The sequence below is a fragment of the Gymnoscopelus braueri genome (assembly GCF_963280865.1).
Source record: "Gymnoscopelus braueri genome assembly, chromosome: 16".
Taxonomy (NCBI): domain Eukaryota; kingdom Metazoa; phylum Chordata; class Actinopteri; order Myctophiformes; family Myctophidae; genus Gymnoscopelus; species Gymnoscopelus braueri.
In genome coordinates, this window is record NC_137616.1 from 40797546 (window position 1) to 40814035 (window position 16490).

Sequence of the window (16490 nt, forward strand, 5' to 3'; positions counted from 1 at the left end):
TTAAACACACATTGCATCGCCTTGTCAACTTGAAAATATTTCAGCTCTCAGCAAGTAGACAGAAACGCCACACGTGAACGTGCGAGCGCAGAATAGATTGTCGCTTCGTCACGCTGCGGCGCTCCCATTGTAAACAATTCAAAACATACGCTACGCTCAGGAAAAAATAAATACATGTCTTGGTGGACACAGCAATAGTTATGCCAGTGGTTCTCAAACCTTTTCATGTCAAGGACCCCGAAATTGATATGTATTTGGCCACAGACCCCTATCTGAAAAGTGTTTACTAAGGGACCCCCAGAAGAGATTTATGTTAAAAAATAGCAGATGTGAGCTTGTACAAGCTGGGGGTCCCCGGACCCCAATTTGAGAAGCACAGAGTTATGCTGCTATAGGCTCAGACTGCCCGGGGACTTCCTATGAGTCACTGAGCTTTTAACTCTCTCCATCTGTATGCATTCATGTCCCATCAGTGCATGTCACCAACTCGACTTCTTCCCCAGAATGCTTTGTGCCTTCTTGCCTCACAGCAGTGTTGATTTCGTTGACTAAAACTATGACGAAAAATGTACGTCGACTACCTTTTTTCACTGACGAAAACTAAACAAAAACTCAATAAAAACTAAGCTATGATGACTAAAGCCATGACTAAATATATCTACCATTTCGTCAACAAATAAAAACTAGACTAAAATGTTACTGAGGGATCTAGTGGAGAAGAGATCCGGTAGAACTAAAAGGCAAGTCATTTTTATGTTTGATTGCGCTGGGGTGTTGCGCTCTGAAAATATCAGATCTACAAGCTCACAACGCGTCGCAGCGTGACGCGTTGTGAGCTTGTAGATCGGCTATTTTCAGCATGCAACCAAGTGTAAAATCAGTCATTACGACGCCATCAAGGCACCGCCAAAATACATTTTCGGCGACTAAATCAACTGTTGATTTAGTCGACTAAGATCTTATGATATTTAGTCGACTAAAACTAGAAAAAAACTAAAACATTTCAGATGACTAAAATATGACTAAAACTAAATGGAATTTTATTCAAAAGACGAAATCAAAATTTGCTGTCAAAATCAACACTACCTCACATCTTCGCCGCTTGGTCGTGTTTATGGGTTATCTCTCCTCCTGATTGGATGAAATTGGATAGAATTTGACGGGTCTAACGGGGTGTAAATGAATTAGTAAATGTTTTGATTTGTTTTGCATGTGTGTGTGAGTGTGAGCATATATTGTCAAGGATGTGTGCTGCAAAATACGTAATAGGTTTTTAATTCTTTCTCACCCCAAATTCTGTCAATTCATTGTACATTTAATTTGCAATGTTCCCGGTCATAATTGGTATCAGCCTCGGGATGATGGAAGACGCTTAGGCTCGAGCCCTAACTGTGTACAGCATCAATGTGTGTGTGTGTTCAAAGGATGTGTGTGTGTGTGTGTGTGTGTGCGTGTGTGTGTGCGTGTGCGTTGTGTTGCAATCCCAAATTATATGTTGTGGTACGATTGCATCACTTGCCAAAATTCTATTGTTTTGGGCGAGTGTCACAGTCATAAAACAAAGCATAAATGTGGCTTGACTCCAGAAGACCAGGCACCTTAGTCCTCTCAGGTCGGTTCCAATGTTCGGAACAAAATGGACCCTCACAGGTCTGTAACTCCAAAAGTGTACAAATGATTTGAACACTCTTGGAGTTATGGGGGTCTATGGTAGGGATGTGTAAAAGTAACCAAATCGAATATTCGATTATTCAGACCCATCCCTAGTTTATGGCCTAAAAAACTGGGAGTCTGTCGTGGAATTATGGATCAATCAGAAATCGATGAGGCACATAGGAGTTGAGACAATATTCTAGGGGATGATGGTTAATGCTTTATGTTAGGGGTGTGCCGATATATCGTCCCGCGATATATCGCGACACGTTTTCGTGACGATATGTATCGTTTTGGGGGAAAAAAATATAGTTTTGAAAAAAATAAAATAATAATCAGGCATGCAAACAGCCCCGAGGTGAAAAGGGTGACAACATGTTTTTTTTCGGGTCAGGTGTCACACTATTGCCCTATTTGGATTCAAAACGGCTATTGTAGCTGAAAAGCTACAAGTTTGCATGTCTGAATAATGCAAAAACAGAATTATTTGTTTGCATTTGCTTTTTTTCTCCCCCATATATTTTCATAATAAAAAAGTGCGTATCGTATCGAAGTTGTGAGCCCAATATCATATCGTATCGTTTCGTGAAATTAGTGTATCGGCACACCCCTACTTTATGTACATGATATCATGGGGAGAAATACAATAACACTCAGGTCAGTGGTACGGTAGTTCTGCCTCGAGCACATGGCAGAGATCATAGTTATACTGAAGCTGCTTCAAGGACAGACTGAACCATAACAAGATTGGCTGTACCAAAAACAATAGCTATTAGGCCTAGTGCAGACATTTAGACTCTTACAAGCTGCCAAATATCATAATGTATTATAAGCGATGGTAAAATATAAAGGTTAGATATAAGCAGCCATATAATTTCTTCCTCCGTGTCCTTGAAATTATGACATTTGAGAACCAGTGCATTAATTCTAGACTCCTGATGTGGAACAGAGGGCTTCCACAAGGACGTCTCCTAGAGAGATGATGGACCAACAGAGACATCGCTGCCACTACAGACCCAGTATCCAGGGTAGGAAACCTACTGTAACTTGATTATCCAATGACTACAGTGAATGATGGATCACCAAACTCACCAGACCCTGAACCATGTTTTTTTATTTTTTATTTTTTACCCCTAGACAAATATGATTTGTAGAATAGAACAGGACATCCAGACATTGGTCTTGTTACAGGTCAAAATAACGTTTAAATATTGTACAGAATGAGATGGAGAGATTTGTGAAAGCAGGCAAAGACAGGTAGAAAGACAGACAGAGAGAGTGAGAGAGAGAGTTGTATTTCTATATTTAAATTTGTAAATAATATGTATTACTAATAATGATGAAATAATGATGTACTTCATAATAATAAAAAATAATAATAATGTTATCCCCAAGTCGACCAACGGGGTAAATGGTTGAGTTGCTAGAGAGGTAGATATCAAACCTAGAGCTAAATAATCGTAATAATCAAATGTATTAAGTCCAGTATACTAAAGAGTTGGAGATGGGGAGACCCCTGTTACAGAGCAAACACTCTATAGCAACGCTTAACTATCACAATGTAGAGCTTTAACATTTTAACATAAAGGGCTAAAAGTTAAACAGAAATGGAATTTTCATTCATAATGTTCCAATGTTCAATGACGGAAACACACTTAAATCGTTTAAGTGTCGCACATATTTGAGTGATAAATCGTCAAGTAAGTTTCATAATCGTGGAAACCCTACGCAAACCTGCGACAACAGCTGGATTGTGGTCAACCTTTTTTTCTACGTGACGCACAGGACACTGATTTGACACGGATGAAGCAGGTGTAGATCGCCTGGCGTTTACTCGCGGAGACATTGTCTGTGTGTTCACACGAGGAGCGCGGTGCGATGCCACCCCGCCGATCAAAGCGAGAACGCAGGCCTTGTTGTGTCGCCCCCTGTCTGTTTTAACCAACAAAATAAATCAATTACAGAACCTGTGAACGTAACAGCACCGGTGAACAAGAAAACCCATACTGAAGCTAGAGCATCGAAGCTAAGTCACACTGTCATTGATGTGGCTTTGAATCTGAAATCCTAAAAGCATTCACATTCCATTCCACTCTAACACACACACACACACACACACAGCTCCTCCATGAACACAGAGCTGCTTTCATGGTCACGAATCTGCCAAGGCCAGTGCAGAGGTCAGCATTTCTACCATGGTCTACTCTGGGCGCTGCTCTGTGTGTGTGTGTGTGTGTGTGTGTGTGTGTGTGTGTGTGTGTGTGTGTGTGTGTGTGTGTGTGTGTGTGTGTGTGTGTGTGTGTGTGTGTGTGTGTGTGTGTGTGTGTGTGTGTGTGTGTGCGCGCACGTGGGCTTTTGTGCACGTGCATCGAGCCATTTGCATGTGTGATGTCAAAGCCTTTACGTCAAACCTCACAAGACCCTCTGCCTGTTCCTTCTCTTAATGTTTGTGTGTGTGTGTGCGTGCGAACCTCCATGTGCCACTCTCCCTCTCTCTCAATCGCACACACGCTTAGACACATGCCACATGTATTTAAGGTATATCCTGTAAAAGTTTTAGCATAAGTTACTAAGTTGCATGATAACAGAAACTGGATGATGGAGCTGGAGAGTGTTGTCACATTGTATGCAGGCAGAGATAGTGGATGAAAGCGAAAACTCATTTCCAAACGGTCAGGAGAATTTAATAGGATTTTGTGCACAGACAAGGCCTCATCACTAGCCTCCTGCAGAGCCATGCTGTAAAAAGTTTGAGTGGATGCTTGTGGGGCGAGGAGTTATTTGAGGTGTGTGTGTGGGGGGGGGGGGGGGGGCAGGAAGCATTGCCGTGGATGCACTGATGTGTCAGCAGGGACTTGTATTCAGTCCTGAAGGAGATGGGGAGCCAGTGAAGTGAACGGAGGATGGGTTTAATATGATCGTATTTTCGCACTCTCATCAGGATCCACACACACACACACACACACACACACACACACACACACAGAGTGGTGTAAATTAACTACGTACATTTCCTCAAGTACTGTACTTAAGTACAATTTTGAGGAACTTTCACTTTACTGGAGTATTTCCAATTGTCTATACTTTTACTTCTACTACGCTACATCTCAGAGGCAACAATTATTTGAAAACTTTAGTTAGTGTGGCAGACTATAGTACTCTACCTTCTTTATTCTTTCTTTCTAGATAAACTTTATTTTGGCACGCTACTCCTCCCACAGTTTTTTTTCCCCACACTCGTGCCATATGTCAAAATGACCGGCTTCACCGGGAATCGTGCACTATCATTTTGCTAAGAGATTGGTTATATAGTTTAATTGATATTGATTTATTAGTGCATTAAATTTCCACATCCACTTTAATGGGAAAATGAAAAGACTCCCATTCAAGTATTTTTTTTATCAAAAACTGTAAGGGTTTCAAGACTTGGAGGGGTGGTTCATGATTTAGTCCGAAATTATTTAAAAATAATTACACCAGTCGGCCTCATGGTGGCGCTATAACAGCCCACTTTACCTTTTGGCCTATAACTCTTGAACCGTGGGTCGTAGAATTTAAAAAAATCCCCTAGATTCCTTGGGTCATGACGCAACTCCCCATATAGGCCACGCCCATTTGCGTCTGGATAGATTTTCCGCCATTTTGAATTTTCTTCAAAACACACTTTTAGCTCCTCCTCCAACACATTTTGTCAAAATTTCACAAAAATCGGTACACATAATCTCTGAACCCATGCGATAAACATATCCAAGCGGAATGTTGATACACTTTGCAATTTCACAGAATTACGACGCGTCTAGTTACTAGTTACTTTGCAGATAAAAATGATTTAGGGGTCTGCAACCTTTAAAGTCAAAAGAGACATTTTAAACCAAAACATAAATACAAAATCGGTCTGGAGCCACAAAACCTATTTTAGCCTAATAATGAAGGCAACACGGGCTATTAAGTGTATATTAGCCTATCAAATTACAAAATACAAATTTAAACATTTAAACGAGCATTCATGCATTTTGTTTTTGTCAAAATATTATATTGCTCGCAGCAGGATCAGCACTTTAGAGAGCATGGCGCACAACATGACTACTCTGCAGTGCGCTATTTGGTGTTTTAAGTTTAATTTCCATTACAATATTACAATATTATAATAATATCAACATTGCTTTTTTTGTTGTTTGATAACTTCTCGCCGCAGATCAAACATACTAATCTAGCAGCATTGGCAGTGAAAGCAAACGACTTTGTCCATGAACCAGGGGTCATCAACATGCCGGCTTGTACAGCCGTAAATGTACAGTATACTAGTCCAGTAGACACGATGGAGAACACATGCTGTGTTTTTTAAGAGGAAAAGTGGTTAGTCCACATCCCTACTACTTTATTTTATTTTTATTAAGAAATTAAGTATGAAAGCATGAAAGCTGAGAGGGAAGGCGTAGATGGAGCAATATGTAACCCCGTTTCAAAAATGGCTTATTTCCATGGCCATCTCTGTACTTATGTCTAATTTCTGCTTCACTTTCTTCTTCTTTCTAAATTGAACTGATGGCTTTGAACCTTTCAAAGCATTAAAGACAATCAGAGACAGCGAGAAGAATTGTCATATTGACATCATCCACCGGTCATTATAATATCTATTAAAGCTTGAAAAACAGATTTTTCCAGGCCCAGTAATTAGACATGTTCTGTATCCACCACTGTTTGGTACCTGGTTTAACAAGGTTTGAATACCTGTCTGGCAGTGTCTTTATTAGAGCGTTGGAAACCCAGCTCTTATCCTATTAAACTACATTAAAATCAGGTCATTCATTGGCATGGAAGATGTTTTTTTGGAATGGCGTTTCTGGGTGTACTGGCACTCTATGCCAGTGGTTCTCAAAGTGGGGTCTGGGGTTTGTCCGTTTACGGACACATTGATGACGACACATTGATGACCCCTGCCATGAACTATTACATTCTTTGTTTTTTTGCATTTGGTATCCTTAGCGTAGCAGGAAATCACACACTGGTTTGTTTACACAAGCCACCTGGCTGGTGCCGTGACAATAAATGCATAAACTTCTCATTTAGTCTACACATTTTTACAATATTGGAGCATATAAGAATATATGTCTCATATTACAGCAACGATACATTTTAATCTAAATGTAAAAAATATATATATATATATCATGTACATTTCCATATAATGTTTTCTATAGCTACAGGGAGCCACAAGGGAGGGGCTAAAGAGCCTCATGTGGCTCCAGAGCCGCAGGTTGCAGACCCCCGCGTTAGCCCTATTTTTGCGAACGCAGCGGAAGGAGGCGCGCCTCCGCGCAAGTGGAGCTTACTATGAAACCCTGCTCGGCTTGTGTGTCTGTGTCTCTGTGTCTCTGTGTGCAGTATGTGTGCACTGCCTGTGTGCAACCCCTTTGAGATAAGTAAATGTCCAATTTAGACGTACCATACATCAAATGAAAGGTCTTTGAAAACTGAACACACCTGTCAAGGTTGCGTTTCAGCCCGCCCCTTCCCCCGGAAGCCACGCCCCGGAAAAGGCTCCTAAAAACTCCCCCTTGAAACCTCGGATGGCTCGGATTTTGGCTCCGCCCCCCGGAAGTGGGTGAAACAGGCACTTCAAACACTTTGTTGAATTGTTCAAAAATATTCAAAGTTTTTTTTTTGTGAAAAGATGCTCCTTTTAACACATTGAATGCCAAAAACGGTCCGGACCGTTTTTGAGGATCCAAACGAGAAGTGCCGAAAACGGTCCGGACCGTTTTTGACCCAATTCTATTTTTATACATGTGGGCCACGTGGGGCGCTAAAACGAAACTTTGACATCACCCAAGGAGTTTCTGAGAAGAAGAGGCTGGATCTGGCTCCATGTCAAAAATCCTTCCGGTCGGCGTTTTCAATGTTATCTCCTTGATTAAAAGCTTAATATCTCCATTTCTTTTTAACGTGGTGGAAACGAGCCGTTTTCGATCGGCGATCACGCTGCAATGGAGGATCGCGTTAGAAATATTATTGTTCCAGGCGTTAGTCGGGACCCTCCGCCGTCTCGCACGCACGCTTTGTTTACATGCACTTCCGCGTCGGGGCTTCTACAGCACGAAACGTATAACGCAAGTGGATGGAAGAAATGCAGGCACTCAACGTATAATATTTTAATAAACCTCTGGCACCCAATGTGTTAACGCAGATTTTTTTTGGTTACTTTTTTTTAAATTATTTTATTTTTTTTGCGTTCGCGCGTCTTACTTGTATACCTAAGCTAGTTGAAAATAACCGATCTACAAGCTCACAACGCGTCACATCGCGAAAAGCACACACACACACACACACACACACACACACACACACACACACACACACACACACACACACACACACACACACACACACACACACACACACACACACACACACACACACACACACACACACACACACACACACACACACACACACACACAAAATAGGGGAGTCTGGTCCAAAGTGGATAAAGAGTCTCTGCTGCAAACAGTGACCTACATGACCTCCATTTCTGGGCTGGGTGGTCCTGAGGACACAGGGGGGACGTCCATTGTGCTTATGAGCATACAGGGTTAGAAGTTATCAGCTGTGTTATTTCTAGTGGTGGAAGAAGTACACAGTTGTTGTTGTTTTTTTACTTACAGTAACTAAATGTAGCAATACCAAAAGATTAAAAATACTCAATAAAAACTACTACAAGTAATAGCCCCGTCTTCACATTTTACTTGATTAAAAGTACAAAAGTATTGGCATCAAAATATACTTACAGTACAAAATGTTTTTTTTTCAAAAATAACAAATCTACAAGCTCACAACACCTTGATATGCGACACGGTGTGAGCTTGTAGATCGGTTAATGTTTGTTTTGTAATAATCATCTAAATCTGCAATGTGACTGGTAGCCAAAATTTTAGTGGAGTAAAAAGTACAACACTTCCCTCCGAGAAGTAGCGGAGTAGAAGTATTAAGTATCATAATATGGAAAAAATACTGAAGTAGTAACAGAAAATACAGAAAATAGACAAGCTCACAACTTGAACATACAGAATAAAGACAACAAGTTAATTATTGGTATGGGCTTAAGCCGAAGCTTATTATGCCCACCTTATTAATATTTAAATGAATTGCCACAATAGAAAAAAAGTTAACAAAAAGAGCAAAATAAAGAAAACCAAGTATCGACGATGCTGCAAGTCTTACATATCAGAACAAACGAAACAGAATGAAAATAAACTTATTTTCATCAAAAGCTTTCCCCCACAGAAAACAGAGAATACATTGATTTAGAGCCCTGAAGGACTCCGGTCAACCATATAGGTTTTAAGTGGTGAAGTACAGTACTTAAGAGTAAATGTACTTAGTTGCTCTCCACCGCCGCACGAAGCGGACGTCCATTGTGTTTATGAGCATAGAGGGTTAGAAGTTTATCTGCGGTGTTATTCTCACTCGGGCCGAGTTATCGTGACCTCGGGCCACACCCGTGGGTGTGGGTTAACGCTGCTGGGACTGCAGGGAGGACTGCTCCGTCAGGTCCTGTCAAAACACACTTATCACCGGGAGAGGACAGACCCAACTCGCTGAACGCTGTTTCAACACTATTTGGCACGCAGGACGCTCATAACAGGCATACATCCGCACAAAGACGGCAATATTATGGACGCGCTTATACGCATGCATCGAGGGCGGGGACTTGCATATCGTTGCTGTCGGGCAGAAACCTCTTATCTCCATATTCTAACCTTTTGTGTTTTTTTCGTAAATGAACGCCCTACTTGATCATACTACAGCGTCGCACAAAAGCATCATATATTTGCTGTTTTTGAATTTGAAACCGGAAATGTAACAGTTTTGGACATATGAGGTTTCCACCTGAATATACACATGCATCAAGGGCACTTGCATGGACAGTATAGAGTACACACACACACACACACACACACACACACACACACACACACACACACACACACACACACACACACACACACACACACACACACACACACACACACACACACACACACACACACACACACACACACACACACACACACAGCTGGAGAAGGACAGTGTGCATAATGTGACTTCCTGAACATGTACTCGGGGACGATAAATTATGACAAGCTGACCTTTGAACCGAATGCTGATGATGTTTGTGCAAAGGGCCACAATGGAGCCTTTTTTTGTGCTTTATCCCTTCAACAGATACAGTATGTATAAGTTAACATTAGGGCATTCACAGAATAGTCGAATATTCGAATATCAAACCGACTATTCGACTATCACACCACTATTCGAAAAAAAAAAAAAAATCATTTTTACGTTTTTTTTTTTTTTTTGGCTTTTCTAGAGCAGACACGCAGCTGTGAGCTCTGGTGTGACGTCAACTCGCATTCCTTGAGTCAAGTCATCAATGCCATTAAAAAAAAAAAAAAAAAAAAAAAACTTTTTTTTTATTTTTTATTTTTTTATTTTTTTATAATCAAACCGAATAATCGACTATTCGAATACTTTTGGGTCGAATAATTCGAATACCATAAATCACTATTCGTTAATGCCCTAGTTAACATACATGCATGTCTGTCAATACAAAACATTAATAAATCAAAAGGCCCATCAGTGCACGCCGCAAGTACTGTACTTCCATCAGAAGCTCAGAAGTTTGATTTTTCACAGTGAGCAACTTTAAGGATGTTTTTATTGAATCTGTTCTAAGCTTCCCTTTTATTTGCAGGTATGGATGGCTGACCTTGAAGAAGAGAAACAGAATGAAAGGAACTGCTAGAAAAATGTAAAATGGCAGGCACATATCTGAATTACCTCTCTCAACGTCTCAAACATTCAGAGCTTTGAAGAAAGACCACTCCTTGCAGGCGCTAGTTATCTCTTGTTCAATGAGTCACGGTTACTGAATAGTTAACCACTTGAACCCCACATACTTAGTTGACCGGAGTCCCCCACAGCTCTATACTAGGTCCACTGGCATGTCCCTCTATGCCGAATCTCTTTGCCCCGCAAAAAAAAACCCTGATATACAAGCTGGACATTTTCCAGCTTGCTATTTTTTCCAAACGTTCGCCCCAGAATAAGGACACTTAGAGTTCAAGGGATTAACAAAGGCAACACAAAAAGGAATGAGTTGCTTTGTACAGTAAATGAATAGAGATATTGGATTAATTTAGCATCAATACTTTCTGAAGTGGAGGGTAATCATGTACGTTGGAGCAGAGGAGTTAAAGTATGACCAGATGTTGAACAGTTAAAATCCTTGCTGAGAAAGTCATGCATCAATCGGTATTCACATTGTCACACTTTAAAAAAAGGTCCAGTGCTCAGCACTCACAACTAATTCATCCATATGAGCCCCAAGGGTGTTGCCATTATCAAACACGGATCAAATGATCTTTGTTAACGGCAATTAGAGCCGCGCGCTTTGGTCCAAAGTGTGAAGCGTGTGTGGGGACAGGACTCTGGGGACATGTTTCTCCAGGACTCTGGGGACATGTTTCTCTAGGACTCTGGGGACTTGAAAAGTGTGTGTCATTTCTAGGCTTTGAGTGTTTTAAGATGAGATGAAGGAGAGAAGAGGAGTGGCTGAGTCATCAACGCCACAAGTCAGCTGAACAGAACACCACGCACACACACACACACACACACACACAGTCTGTGCAAACGCACACAGATTTATTGTACATATTCTCATACAAATACTCACACACACCACTAAATGGAAAAAGCATAAATGAAACTTTTCCAGTTGCTAAGAGACAAATAATGAGCATATAATCTTCATACATTAGGGATGTACCCGACTCAGAATGTATGTGGTCAAATCATATTTATTTTTATGTGAATATTCAACGATTCCGTTTATATTATGACCAAATAGGAGTAGCCAAAGCTGTAAAATAATTTTAGTGGAGTAAAAAGTACAACACTTCCCTCCGAGAAGTAGAAGTATTAAGTATCATAATATGGAAAAAATACTGAAGTAGTAACAGAAAATACAGAAAATAGCCGATCGACGAACATACAGAATAAAGACAACAAGTTCATTATTGGTATGGGCTTAAGCCGAAGCTTATTATGCCCACCTTATTAATATTTAAATTAATTGCCACAATAGAAAAAAGTTAACAAAAGAGCAAAATAAAGAAAACCAAGTATCGACGATGCTGCAAGTCTTACATATCAGAACAAACGAAACAGAACGAAAATAAATATATTTTCAGCGAAAGCTTTCCCCACAATGGCAGAAAACAGAAAATACATTGATTTAGAGCCCTGAGGGGGAGCCCTGCGGTCAACCATATAGGTTTTAAGTGGTGAAGTACAGTACTTAAAGGGATATTTCACTTTAAAAAAAACGTTGGGTCATTTTATCGTCTACTCACCCTGCCCTCCTAATACGCGAGGGGGGCGTGTTTTTTCGATTACTTTTTTCATTTTTTTGGGAAAATGAAAAAAATGTAATACAATAAAAAAAAGAAAAATGAAAAAAGTAATCAAAAAAACACGGCCCCTCACGTATTAGGAGGGCAGGGTGAGTCAGCAGAACCAAGGACGGGTGTTTTTGATGAATCTAACAGGTTAAAAATTGAGTTTGAAGTTATAATGGGTTTGTATAGGAAGGGGGCGTGTCTGATAAAATGATTATCAAATATCTAAATACTAAATCCAGTACTCTGGATAAATGTTTCTCTAGGACTCTGGGGACTTGAAAAGTATGTGTCATTTCTAGGCTTTGAGTGTTTTAAGATGAGATGAAGGAGAGAAGAGGAGTGGCTGAGTCATCAACGCCACAAGTCAGCTGAACAGAACACACACACACACACACACACACACACACACACACACACACACACACACACACACACACACACACACACACACACACACACACACACACACACACACACACACACACACACACACACACACACACACACACACACACACACACACACACACACACACACAGTCTGTGCAAACGCACACAGATTTATTGTACATATTCTCATACAAATACTCACACACACCACTAAATGGAAAAAGCATAAATGAAACTTTTCCAGTTGCTAAGAGACAAATAATGAGCATATAATCTTCATACATTAGGGATGTACCCGACTCAGAATGTATGTGGTCAAATCATATTTATTTTTATGTGAATATTCAACGATTCCGTTTATATTATGACCAAATAGGAGACTACAATTGAAAAGGGTTTCAGTGCTGATTTAGAGCACATAATATAATGAAGTGCAACAGAGCCCTTTGAAAAACGTTGGAGCATTTAAAAGTAATGAATCCGTTAAGAGAACAACATGATGGCAGACTGCTTATTTTAATTGACGGCAATCTATCAGACTGCAGACTCTGTGTGTAGGACTACAGTTTTGTTTGGAAGAGAAAAGACCGAATTGTTGTGTACCTGATAATTGCACGGTCAACTTTTTATCAGAGCCACAGCTGCGTGCGGACGTCTTTTCTCTTGTAGCAGCGCTACTTTAGCCAGCATGAGATAATTAACCACTCACTTAATGCTGCAGAGGTTCAAAGAATTTAACGCACTTTCAAAGAGTGTACAATGTTTAAGTCACAGGAGCATGGTTTATGCTTTCATGGTGGCTTGGCTTCAACAGAAAACGGATTTCCTCTACAAACGGCAGATTTAAAAATAAGAGCCTCTTGTAATATGATTAGTCAACACTGGTTTTATTTCAAGTCCAATTACAGGAAGTAGATAGACTAACACATGACACCAGAGCTAGTAACTGACGCTATAAAAGTGAAGAAATGGCAAACAATTTGCGTCGACAAAGACTGAGTGATTTAAAAAATCTTCAAACTACCAAATGTAAGCATCTGTGTGTGCATACGCGTGACATTGTGGATGTGTGCTTATTAGGGGAGAGGCACTTGCGTGTACATGAGAAAGAGTGTGTGTGTGTGTGCGCGTGCGTGCGTGTGTGTGTGCCTACAATATGGTGTTTCTGATCTGCATAATGTCATGGTAAGAGGTATAGATTAAGCAAAATGAATGAGTTTTCTAATTAGAATTATCTGCACTTGGGAGCCTGCTCCCTCGAAGCACTGGAGAGTGGCAGAGTACATCTAATTATATATGTACAGTACACAGTAATGTTCATTTATCCATTTGTAACGCAAGTGTACAGCTGTAAGCCATTGGACCCGATTCCAAGTATACACTCTCTGCCATACCCACTTAAACCCTATTGAGCTCCATAAAAGAAAAAACAGCCTATTTCTCGATTTTTTTTCCTTTCGTTATTTTGGGAACATTTTGGATCAATGGAACCAATGTTCTGTAATATACTTTAAGTTCTTATATATTGGAATCAATATGAAAACACTTTTTGTTTGCATTAACATATTTATTATTATTATCTTTTTAATATTAATGTTATATTATCACTTAAATCTTAGTGTTTTGCCAATTATTTGCAATGTCCTAGAATCACATAGAATCATGTCCTACGACATGCCAAAAATAGGGACACCAGGGTCAAAGTGGTTAAGTGAACACTGTTTGTAGGTGAGAGCAGGAGAGACGGTTCATATAGTCTTACTTGTGGAAGCGTCCCTCGCGGTCTTCGTTGTCGGCGTAGAGGAACATCTTTAAGGCGTAGTTCTCGATGTGGGCGTTCCCCACCACCTCCTGACCGATGGAGTCATTGTCACCCAGCTCCTTCTTCATCTGACAACACACACACACACACACACACACACACACACACACACACAGTTACAACACGGAACATATGCAACACACACAGACGCACACAGAGACTGGAGCTGCCACGATGACATTTTACATGACGATTAATTGTCACTCAAATAAGTGTGATTAACGAGCGATTGTATTGTGTTTCTGTCAATGGACATTGTGAACATTATGAATCAAATCTAATATAAAAATAAGAAGAATAAAGAAAGAATAATTTCTGCTTTTTGAGCTTGTAGATCAGCTGTTTCCACTATTTTTGAAAATGTTTGAAAATATGTTAATATTTGTAACATGGAAATGATTATGACGATTATGCAAAAAATAACTGTGATTATCTCAAATAATAGCGATTAGGCGATGATGTAATAAGTGTGACATGCCTAAAAGAGACACGCAAACAAACAAACAAAAAGCATAATGAATACAACTTCCAATTTAGGCATTTAGCAGACTTACAGTAAGGTAAACGCATACATCAAATGCATTTAGCAGACTTACAGTAAGGTAAACGCATACATCAAATGCAGAGAGACAGTGTAGAGTGTAGTGCCTCAGTCATTTAGGATCATAGGTAAACCAAGAACCTAGCATCAGTCTAACCAGTAAAAAATATCAATAATATTATAAACCATAGAAACTGTAGGATGCCATGTCAACAAATGAACCATACATAACATGCTATGTAAATGACATTTTGACCTTTGCATAAGACTGCATGGTCGTCAAGGCTATAGGTCAAATGCTACGATACCATCTTAACTCATTCACTGCCACTGACGTAATTGACGTAATTATTCCCGTTTAACAATACTGCCACTGACGTAAAAAAACGTATTTTTTTTTTAATTAGTTTTTTCAAATTTGACGCAAAGACCAAGGAGATATGATTTTCGAAGATTTAGACTCCCATCCACTTCCTTGTTAACTTAAAACTTGAAAAATTCTGTATCTCGGCTCCTGAGTCCTTTTTTTTTTCAATGAAAAAATCTCTGGCAGCGGGCAACGTGGCCAGCAATAATTGTGGCAGTGAATGAGTTAATCAATACCTTCATCAATACAGGCGTTTAAAGAGCAAGACTTGAATAGTGTTTTTTTGTTTTTCCTTTTCTTTTGGTGGACATCATAGTGTACAAGTTCAATTAAAGGTAGAAACCTTTGTGAAAGGCCAATACAGCCCTGATTTTTTTTCTTCCTCTCTTTCTTACTGAAAGACAGACGCACACCGCACACAGTCAATCTACCAGCAGAGCAGACAGTTCTTCCGTTTATAAACTCGATTTTCTTGTCAGGCATAGAAAAAGAAAAAGCTTCCAGTGAAACCTTGGCAGTACAGACAGACACAGACAGAAGCATTTTGGCAAAAAGTGAAATGCACTCCACTCATCCTGACATCCTTTCAGTGTATTGCTTGTACACGCACACACACACACACACACACACACAGATTGCTGACATGCATGTAGACATGTAACCGTAGGCAGGGAAACACGTATGAAACATGTATTTGTATTCTCCCACAGAGGTGACAATTGCATGAATTCACTGATCCATGCAATGAGGTGCATCAGAGCGAGAGATAAAACAATTGCAAAGATTCAGTGAATCCATGCAATTGTCGCCTCTGTGGGAGAATACAAATACATGTTTCCCTGCCTGCGGGTACATGCATGTCAGCAACCCAAATGTGTGTGTGTGTGTGTGTGTGTGTGTGTGTGTGTGTGTGTGGTGGCGACGCGTTGTGAGCTTGTAGATCTGCTATTTTCAAACATTTTAGTACTTTTACTTTTGGTACTTTAAGTATATTTTGATGCCAATACTTTTGTACTTTTACTCAAGTAAATTTTTAACTCCGGGCTTACTTACTTGTAACAGAGTACTTCTACATTGCAGAATTTATACTTTTACTTAAGCAAAACATTCGAGTACTTTTTCCACCACTGGTTTAGACACGCATGCATCCAAACCACTCAACATCTCTGTCTCTGTCTCTGTCTCTGTCTCTGTCTCTGTCTCTGTCTCTGTCTCTGTCTCTGTCTCTGTCTCTGTCTCTGTCTCTGTCTCTCTG

General features: G+C 40.0%; 1 protein-coding gene across 1 annotated transcript in view; it reads right to left on the reverse strand.

The window, feature by feature from the left end:
• Nucleotides 1–16490, reverse strand: part of vta1 (vesicle (multivesicular body) trafficking 1) — a 142777-nt gene that overhangs the window by 68679 nt on the left and 57608 nt on the right. Inside the window, exon 3 of the mRNA XM_080454182.1 lies at nt 14268–14395. Within this exon, the coding sequence (XP_080310308.1) occupies nt 14268–14395 (128 nt within the window). The remainder of the gene's footprint in view (nt 1–14267; nt 14396–16490) is intronic.